The 10,071-nt window shown below is 44.3% G+C and overlaps 1 protein-coding gene across 1 annotated transcript; it reads right to left on the reverse strand.

The window, feature by feature from the left end:
• Positions 1-485: 485 nt before the first annotated feature.
• LOC107143586 (HLA class I histocompatibility antigen, alpha chain G-like) lies at positions 486-9,697 on the reverse strand. Its single transcript, XM_048805004.1, is given in 6 exon segments — positions 486-3,205; positions 6,993-7,106; positions 7,224-7,508; positions 8,293-8,547; positions 8,793-9,062; positions 9,334-9,697. Coding segments are annotated over 6 exon segments (1,275 nt in total). The 5' UTR covers positions 9,398-9,697; the 3' UTR covers positions 486-2,918.
• Between the last annotated feature and the right edge of the window lie 374 nt (positions 9,698-10,071).

The raw sequence follows: 10,071 nt of genomic DNA on the forward strand, positions 1-10,071 counted from the left end.
CCTCATCAATTTTTTTTTTCTTTTTGATGGTACTGAGGACTGAACCCAGGAGCACTTTACCACTGAAGTACATTCCCAGCACCAACCTTTTTTTTTTTTCACCTGAGACAAGATCTCATTAAATTCCAGAGGCTGGCCTCAAACTCATGATCCTCCTACCTCAGTCTCCTGAATGACATGTACCATCTTGTCTAGCTTAAAAAGACTCTCAGGGAATTTTCTTTTTTTTTTTTTTTTCCCTCAGTGCCTCATACACTCTACCAGTGAACTAAATCCCTGCACTCATTTCTTTTATAGTGAAAACATTCAAAATCTTTCTTCTGGTTTAAAAAATATACAATAAAGCCAAGCATGGTGATACTGAGGCAGGAGGATCACAAGTTTGAGGCCAGCCTCAGCAACTTAGTGAGATCCTGCCTCAAAATAAAAGATAAAAAGGACTGGGGATGTAGCTCAGGGTAAAGGTCCCTGGTTTAATCCCCAATACCAAGAAAAAAGTATTTTTTCACTGCTATGACCAAGAGACCTGACAAGAACAATTTTAGAGAAGGAAAAGTTTATTTGGCACTTACAGTTTTAGAGGTCACAGTCCATAGATACGCAGCTCCACTGCTCTGAGCCCAAGATAAGGCAGAATAGCATGGCAAATGAGTGTGGAGGAGGACATGGATCCAAAAAGCAGAGAGAAAGAGTTCCCCTCATCAGAGGAAAAATATAAACCCCAAAGACACACTCCTAGGGGCCCACCTCCTCCAGCCACACCCTATCTCCCTACGGTTACTTACCATCCAATTAATCCCTATCAGGGAATGAATGCCTGCATTAGGTTAAGAGTCTCATAACCCAATCATTTTACCTCTAAACTTTCTTGCATTGACTCACACATGAGCTTTTGGTGGACACCTAATATCTAAACCTATGTAAAATAAATTATATTGTTAAATCTATTGGGGAAGAAAACAATAAATTTCAAAAGTCTTAAATACCTATTTTGAAATACCTATTTTGCCATATGTATGTCTTCTTTTGGGAACTATACTAATTTTTAAAGTGCCTAAGTATATTCACTAAAATGAGTCAACAATAAATTTCAAAAGTCTGAAGTCGTACATAGTATGTTTGAGGACAAAACAGATTTTATTGGAAATCAAAATCAACTTATCTAGAGGGAGAAAATAAATATTTGAAAATTCAAAAGCACCTTTCAAAATAACCTGAATCAAAGAAGAAAACTTAAGAGAAATTAGAAAATATTTTGAACTGAATTATAATGAAAACATACCACTGAAGATTATGTAATACTATTTTAAGATTTTTTTATAAAGATACATTAATCAAATAGAATATGGTACTGGCAAAAGGGTATAGAACAGAATGGAGAGGTGAAAGAGAGCTACATAATGTGTAGTTGTAGTTGTTCTTGTCAGGTATTTTTGCAAATCTGACTAACATAAAAACCAAGACTTCCTCAAGGCCACACAGCATCCCTCCTGAAAATTGAGAAAACTCCAAATGTACATATTTAATTGCAAAGTGTGAGTGAGTGTGTGTGTGTGTGTGTGTTATTGTTTTTAAGTCATGAACATCAAGACAGAGAAATCATCCCTAACTTGTGATTGCTCTAAGCCATTATTTAAACAAATTCACTGGCCTTATTCACTTGTGAGAAAAAAAAAAAGTGGCATTTTTGGTCAGTTAGTCTGCCAAGGGATTCTTCCTTTCTTACTGGATTGAATTTGTAAATTGATTCGTATGCAGTTTTCATCATGAGTAAACTAATTATAACATAAAGATTTAGAAATTCTTACTGTACCTTTAAAAAAAAAAACACACAAGTTTCCACTTTCAATGATGGCAGACCAGCCTGTTTCAAACTGACTCTCCTTCAGGAACAATGGTGAAAGTGTTCGGTAGGTAAGAACATCCACATTAAGACACCGCAGAGGGCTGGGGATGTGGCTCAAGCGGTAGTGCGCTCGCCTGGCATGCGCGCGGCGCTGGGTTCGATCCTCAGCACCACATAAAAATAAAGATGTTGTGTCCGCCGAAAACTAATAAATAAATAAATAAAATAAAGGTTCATCAACATCTAAAACATATTTAAAAAAAAAAAAAAAAAAAAGACACCGCAGAGCCACCAAAGCACTGAAGACTCCATGAGACCAGAGTTCAGAGAGGGAAATGCTAGGTATGTGATGTCAGTATTTGGTAACACTCTGCTTCAAAGTATTTGTCAAAGTCAGAGTGGTAACTAGGAGTCCAAGAAGTATAGTAGGGCTTTTGGCAGACTGCACTAGTGGAGAGATTTAAAAATAGAGAACAGAATATTTACAGAATGAAAATGAACAAACTATTGCAATACACAAAATACAGACGATCTCACTAAAAATACATACATATATACATTTCATCAATACCACCTAGACACAAAAAAAGCAGATGCTATATGATTCCATATGCATAAATTCCAAAAACTGAACTAACTAATTCATAGCATTGTAAGGCATGAAAGCAGTTACTTCAGTGTCCTTATTTATTTAGAGAGTATCTTGTTGTTGTTTTTGTTTGGGGGGGGATTGTTTGTTTTTTTTATCGCATATACCATAGGTTTTTGCTTTGTAGCTAGCTATGAGCTTACAAAAAAATTAGATTTAGAGCAAGTTATTTTATTTATTTTGGACTTAATAATTCATTATGATTTATAAGTGTTATTATGAAAGTGTAACTTCATGAAACAACGCAGAAATAAGTATACAAAAGTCTGAAAAACAAAACATAGCTTAAACATGGTAAGTAGATAGATTATCTGAAGTTCTGGATTTTTCAGTCACTTTATTATTATGCAATGGCTTCTAAGTAATACTTAACTTCAGCTGGAATAAGCCCCCTAAATCCAGTTTCATTGTAGATCTCAACTTCTATAATATCTTCTGTAATTTTCCCTTCAAAGCTTTCCTTTGGGGTTCAGAGGCCTCAACAGCATCTTCAAGCTCCAGATGTTTATTAAAGCTTTTTTCAAGGAAAGGTTTCCCATTCACATAGTTATTTTTCATTGCTTCAGCCTTTGAGGCAAAGTAAACTCCAGATGGAAATGCCAGAAATGAATATGGTCCTCCCTCATTCCATCCACAAATAAGGAAACTCCAAGTGGAAGAACACCACTTGCTGCTGGTGCATGGATTTTTGCATCTTGTACCCGGGATACCTGTGGGGGATGTGAAAGGGTCATGACCTCCAACCCGGACCTGGGGTCATTCACCGCCCTTGCTCTGATTACAGTAGCAAAGTAGGGTCCAAAAAATTCAGTTAGTAAATTTGTGTGTGACCCCTGGCATTCCTCATCTTCTCTTCCCAATACTCTGACCCCTCCTGTTCCACCCACGACTCCATCTTCAGTTATCCTCAAGTATGCCCCTTCCATAGTCTTCCAGCTTATTCCACAGTCGAAAATCACTGATGTCCTCCTTGACTCCTTTCTCACATTCCAGATTCGGTCCATTAGGAAATGCTGAAAAGTCCATCTTCAAAATAGATCCAGGATCTGATCACTCTCACCATTTTCATTGCTCACATCTCTGCTGAGGGGACCCACGTCTGCATCCAAAACAGAACACTAGTAGTCCCCTACAGTTTTGCTGCAACCTAGTTATGCAACCTCAAGATTCTCTTCTCAGCAGAGAAACCACAGTTCCTATTACAACACATTTCTGTTACAAAACAAATCACATGGTGGTCCTCTTCTGCTCAAACTGACTTCCAACTCCCTATTACTCAGAGAAAAAGTACAAAATCTTCCAGCATCCTCCAGGACTCATGATCTGGTTAAACCACCATCCAAATCTCAGTGACTGCTTCAGACACTCCACTTCCTTATTCTTCCCAGAACATGTAGATACACTCCTGCCCCAGTGCACTTGCCCTAAAGTTTCTCCTGCCTGGAAAAAAATTGTTCTGGACACCCTCAAGGAATGATTCCTCGTATTCTTCAAAGCTTCAAAGATCTCCTTCCCAGTGATTTCCATGCTGACCATCTTAGTAAAACAGTCATCTTCCTTGTCCCCACACACTGGGATCACCTTTCCCATAATACTTTCCACCTTCTAACATCAACATTTTCCTTACTCTGCCTAGAGTGCATCCTCTGCCTCTTCCCATTATGACACATGCTGTACAAGGTAGGCAATTTTTCTATTTCTCCTTCAATAAGGTTCCCACATGCAAAAAAAAATAGCGTGTCACATATCCAGTACACAACAAATATCAGCTGAATGAATGATCACTGTAAAGCACCTCTGTCTTCTAACACACTATGTTTTTTAATGGAGCCTCAGGTCAAGTGCTGCTCAGTGGCTACTGCAGCACAAGGTCCTCTAACACTGAGGTCAGGGCTGTCTGGTCTTTTGTTACAGTGCTATTGTCTCTCTCACACACACACACACAAGGCCACCTGCACTTCACAGCATACAAGTACATTTCTCCCTTCAGAAATGACAATTCTTGGCTCATAGGTCCTATTTTACAAATAAATATAAATTAAGGCTGGGCATGGTGGCACACACCTGTTATCCTAGCAGCTTGGGAGGCTGAAGCAGGAGGAACATGAGTTCGAAGCCAACCTCAGCAACTTAGTGAGGCCCTAAGCAACTCAGCAAGACCCTGTCTCTAATTTAAATATAAAAAATGAGCTGGGGATGTGGCTTAGTGGTTAAGTAGCCCTGGGTTCAAATCCCTGGTACCAAAAAAAATTAAATTAGGCTCTGAATTATAAATACTTGAATTTACATTGGAGCCAGTGCTAGAATTACTAGAGCTAATGACAGGGAGAGAGGTAGACAAGCAGAGCAGAAAATGAATATCAGCAGGAATTTGTCTAAAATAGGAACTATGAGATCCCTCCTCTCAGCTAATCCTAGAATTAGAAATCAGACTTTAAAAGATTGGATAAATGGGCTGGGTTGTGACTCAGATGTAGAGCTCTCCCCTAGCATGCGTGAAACACTGGGTTTGATCCTCAGCACCACATAAAAATAAAATAAAGGTATTGTGTCCACCTACAACTAAAAAATAAATATTAAAAAAATATTGGATAAAGAAGGACAATCCAGGAAAAGGCCATGGAAGGAGGACAGGAGCTTATGAGTCTGAAAATCCATCTCTTGATACCACAGATACTGTGTGCACGGGCCTTGTGAAGACAATGACAGGAAAAACACCTCTTGCTGTTGCCACATCAGGTGCCACAGAGGAAAATGAGACCAGAACTCATTGGCAAGAAAAATAACAGGCATAATCCTCTTTAGAAAGTAAGACAGAGAATAAACACAAAAGATGTAGGATGAAGGTCACACCCAGATCTGGGCCTAGATGGATCTGGTCACAGGTCAAGAGACAGGTCTAGGAGACAAGACAAAGCTCTGGTAATATCAGTCCCCATGATCACAGGTCCTGGTGGGACAAGGTTCTATTGGAGGAACATAGACAAGGGAGTAAGGAAGACAACCCAGCTGAGGAGTAACCATGTCAAAGCCCAGCATGGACTGAGCACCAACGAGCCATAGCCCCATCCACACTGGCTTCCTCACAGCCCTCTCCTGTCCCCATCGGTTCTCAGTGCTTCCATTTATTTCCTCCCTCAAATTTTAGGAATCTTCTCTGTTAATTAACCACTCAATTGTTTGGGTCGAGATTTTGAAAAAAAAAATTTATGTTCAGATTATTATTTTCAGGATGGAAGTTGTAGTTCAGTGCACCTTGATGTTGAACCTAGGATGGAGTCGTCCCAGCTGTACCTCTGCTGGTACAGGAAAGGTGATTGGGGAAGAGACAAGGTGGGGACAAGAGTCCTGGAGAGCAGGGTTGGGCTGGTCACTTCACCTCTTCTCATTATGCTCATAGAAACATAGACACATTCAGAAGTCATCTGCAGAGGTGGATGTGATAGTGCACAGCTGTAATCTCAGCTACTTAGGAGGCTGAGGCTGGAAGATTGCAAATTCAAGGCCAGCCTCAGTAACTTAGCAAGGCCCTAAACAACTTGGTGAGACTCCAAAGTAAAATATAAAAAGGACTGGGGATGTAACTCAGTGGTAAAGTGCCCCTGGGTTCAATTCCCAGTCCAAAAAAAAAAAACACAGAAACCAGTTGCAGAAAGAGAAGAGAATCCCTGTGTTCTTGGAATCACAAAGGGGAGACTTGAACAAATCTTGTGTTGCTCCATCCCACACAAGGCCGTTGTTTCATGCTTCCGAACAAAAGTACCATGAACAAATTCAGGGCAGTTCCTACCAGTGATAATGTTCTGAACAACCTATAGGTCACTCATAAGATCCAGAGAGTACCTGTAACCTAGTCCAATCTCCTGTGCCCCAACCCCTCTCCTACTTATTAAGGCCCTCTAGGTCTCACCTTTACAGGCCTAGAGAAACATCAGAGCACTGGGCGCTGTCATTACTTAGGGCAGAAAAACATGATATACTCAGAGCCCAGAAGGGTGAGTTCCCCCATGGGCTCCTATACACACTATCCCAAAGGTTCCAGAGACAACATTCTCCCCCAATACTTACTTGGAGCCTAGATAACTTCTCTTCTATCTGTGAGAGAAAAAAAATAAAAACAACTACCTGTGAAGAGCCAAGGAGAAGGCAGGGCCACGAGGGCCCAGAGGAACGCCCTAGTCTTAGACCTCAGGGAAGTTTCTAGATTGCGACCACAGACTCAGGGAAACATAAGAAAAGGAGATATTCAGGAACTTAATCAACTGCCATCCTGGAGGTCTGTCCTCAGCAGTGACTTTCCCTGTGACCTCTGACTTCTGGGAATCAGGTGTCTTCATCATCACCATCATAAAGGTAATAAATTTGTGCTGAATTTTCCTTGTGCTATACAATAGAGCGTCAGCAAGTGCCTGTGGATGGTGCTTCCCATTAATGAGGCAGAGTTCACTTCTACCAGGGGCCTGGAACAAGAATACTCAGATCCCTCCATTTCCCTACCTGCATTCCTTCTCTGCATCATAACAGCCACCACAGCTCCAGTGACCACAGCTACAAGGAGAACCAGGCCAACAACAATTCCCATGACAGGGATGGTGGACTGAGAAGGTGGCTCTGGGAAGAGAAGGGGAAGTAGGTGAGGGACCCTGACCCCCAGCTCTCAGCCCTGACCCTCCAGAAGAGCTCCCGCTTTCCCTGCCAACAGGCTCTGTACTTTCATCCCCTCCTTACCCCATCTCAGAGTGAGGGGCTCAGGCAGCCCCTCATGGTGCACATGTCATGTGTATCTCTGCTCCTCTCCAGCAGGCACCACCACAGCTGCCCACTTCTGGAAGTTTCCATCCCCTGCAGGCCTCGTCTCCACAAGTTCCATCTCCTGAGTCTGGTCCTCCCCATCCCACTGCCAGATCAGGGTGATCTCCTTAGGGTAGAAGCCAAGAGCCCAGCACCTCAAGGTGATGTCTCCTTCAGGGCTGGGGTGGTAGGTCACTCGTGTCTTTGGGGGGGTCTAGTGGAAAAGTTGGAAAATTCAGCCACCTTGCATTATTCCTGGTACACTGAAGCAGCACTCATGAGACCATCAGAGAATAGACAGGACACTGAGGGTGGAGGAGATTGCAAAACACCTAGAGGCATCTGGGATAACTTATTTCTTGGAAAGGTCTAGAATCAGAGTAAGCCAGCCCAGGTTAGGAGGCTTGAGGTCTTTGAAGGGGAGAAAAGGGATTTCTGTTTCCGACTGGAGGCCAAGAAACTCAAAATATCTGGAGTCTGATAAGCAAAGGCTTTAAACATGGGGCAAAGAACAAGATGTGGGAGAGAGGAGTTCCCAATCAGCTGCTAAAGTCATGGGGAAGTGCTGGCGGACTCTGTGGTGCACAACTATTACTCAGAGGCTGAGGTAGGAGGATTGTAAATTCAGTTCAAGGGCAGCCTGAACAATTTAGAGAGATCCTGTCTCAAATGTGAAAAAAGAAAAAAAAAAAAAGTGAGGTGGGTGGCTCAGTCGTAAAGCCCTTGCCTAGCTGGCAGTGAATCTTTGGGTTCAATCCCCAGTACAGGAAGGAAGGAAGGAAGGAAGGAAAGAAGGAAGGAAGGGCGGGCTCGTGGGTTATTTCCGGGACCTTCTCTCTCACTCCCTGGTATTGGATCTGAAAATTCGATCTCCCCCTTTCCCTCCAGATGCCAGAGAGCTGCAGAATTCTAACCAGAATCCCGTTTTCCTCCCCTCCTCAAAAGACGCCAGCAGCAGTAGGAGGGCAGAGGGGAGATATCCAAGAACCTCATATACTTGAGCGCTGCAGCATCTCCTTCCCCTTCTCCAGGTATCTGTGGAGCCACTCCACGCACGGGCCCTCCAGGTAGGCCCTGTAAAATTCCGTGTCCCACTTGTGCAGTGTGATCCGAGCCGCCGCATCCACCGCGGTCCAGGAGTGCAGGTCCTCGTTGAGAGCGAGGTAATCTACGCCGTCATACGCTGCCTGACGGTACCCGCGGAGGAGGCGTCCATCCGGCCCCACTTCACAGCCCAGGGTCCACTGGAGTGTATGAGATCCTGGCCCCGTCCTCGTGGTCAGCCACCGCCCCCAGCCAGCCCCCACCCTCACCAATCCAAGGGGATTTCTACCAAGATTGAAAATGGAACCGGGTTAACGGCCCCCAGCAGTTTTTTCCCAGGTGGAGGGTCTTCGCGAGTCTCCAAGACTGGGAATGAACCTTGGACTTGGGGACCAGGGACAACTCGGGCCAGTCGATGGTGGTGGGGGTAGTGATTTCCTACCCGGACCCGGAGTCACTCACCGCCCTCGCTCTGGTTGTGGTAGCCGAGCAGGTTGCGCAGGTTTCCTAGGTCGATCTGTGCCGAGTTTTTGCAGACCCGTGTCTGATCTTCCCAATACTCAGGCCCCACCTGATCCATCCACTGCGCCCGCGGCTCCATCCTTGGATTGGCGGAGTAGCTGTCGAAGAGCACTAACTGCGTGTTGTCCACGTAGCCGACGGTCATGTACTGGTACTCTCTGCGGCCCGGCCAGGTCATGGCGATATCGAAATATCTCAAAGAGTGGGAGCCTGAAGGGTAGGTGCGACCAGGATCCCAGTTGGATGAGACCCGGTGGAAAGGAGGAGGGGCAGGTGCTGGTGAAACCGAACAGGCGCTGCGGGATGCAGAACTCGAGAGGGGAGTGACCAGGAGGGAGACGAAGTAGTGGGGTCTGGGCTGTGAACTACCAAGGAAGAGTAGTTAGGGTAGGAGTTGGGGATTAAAGATCGGTGGCAGCGGGTCGCGATCTCCTCCTGTCCAGCGCTTCCTCCGGGCGGTCCCTCCGGAATCCGCACTCACCTTCCCAGGTCTCGGTCAGGGCCAGGACCCCCAAGAGCACCAAGAACAGGGTTCGGCGCGCCATGATCCTATTCTCAGATTTGGGGAGACCTCCAGTCCCAGCCTGTCTCTGAGGACTTTATAACCCGGAACCGCGGCGACGATGACTGGCTTCCCTAGGAACCCAACACGCAATGGGATTGAGAACTGCGGTCGGGTCACAAATATCCAGGCAGAAACACCCGAGTCGGGCTGGGAAGTGGAGGAGCGAAACGTCAGGACAAAGAGGAATCCCCAAAACTCGACTTTAGCACCATAGACCTTCAAACACCAGGCTTGGGCCTGAGACCTTGAAATCCACGAACTGAGATCTGGAACTTTATCCTGACAATAGCTCTCTGTCACATCATCTCTCTGAATCCAGGGTGTGAGAAAATCTTAGGAGACACTCAAGCTGAACCCAAACCCCTTTTCTCTTCCTGGATTCCCTCTCTCTGAGCTATACCCCTACTCCCTAACAGAACTCTTGGATTTTTCTAGAAGAAAATTCACCCACAGGAAAAATGATGCCAAACAATGAGTTGGCCTACAAATGGAGACAGAGGGAAACTTTCTCCTTAAACTTGGCACCACATAGATTCCCATAGACACCAGGATCCTGTTTTTTTATTAACTGCAGCACAGTCTGGATAATCCCTGAGTAGTCAGAAATCATATATATATATATATATATATATATATATATATATATATATATAT

This window comes from Marmota marmota, unplaced genomic scaffold (assembly GCF_001458135.2).
Source record: "Marmota marmota marmota unplaced genomic scaffold, marMar, whole genome shotgun sequence".
Taxonomy (NCBI): Eukaryota; Metazoa; Chordata; class Mammalia; order Rodentia; family Sciuridae; genus Marmota; species Marmota marmota.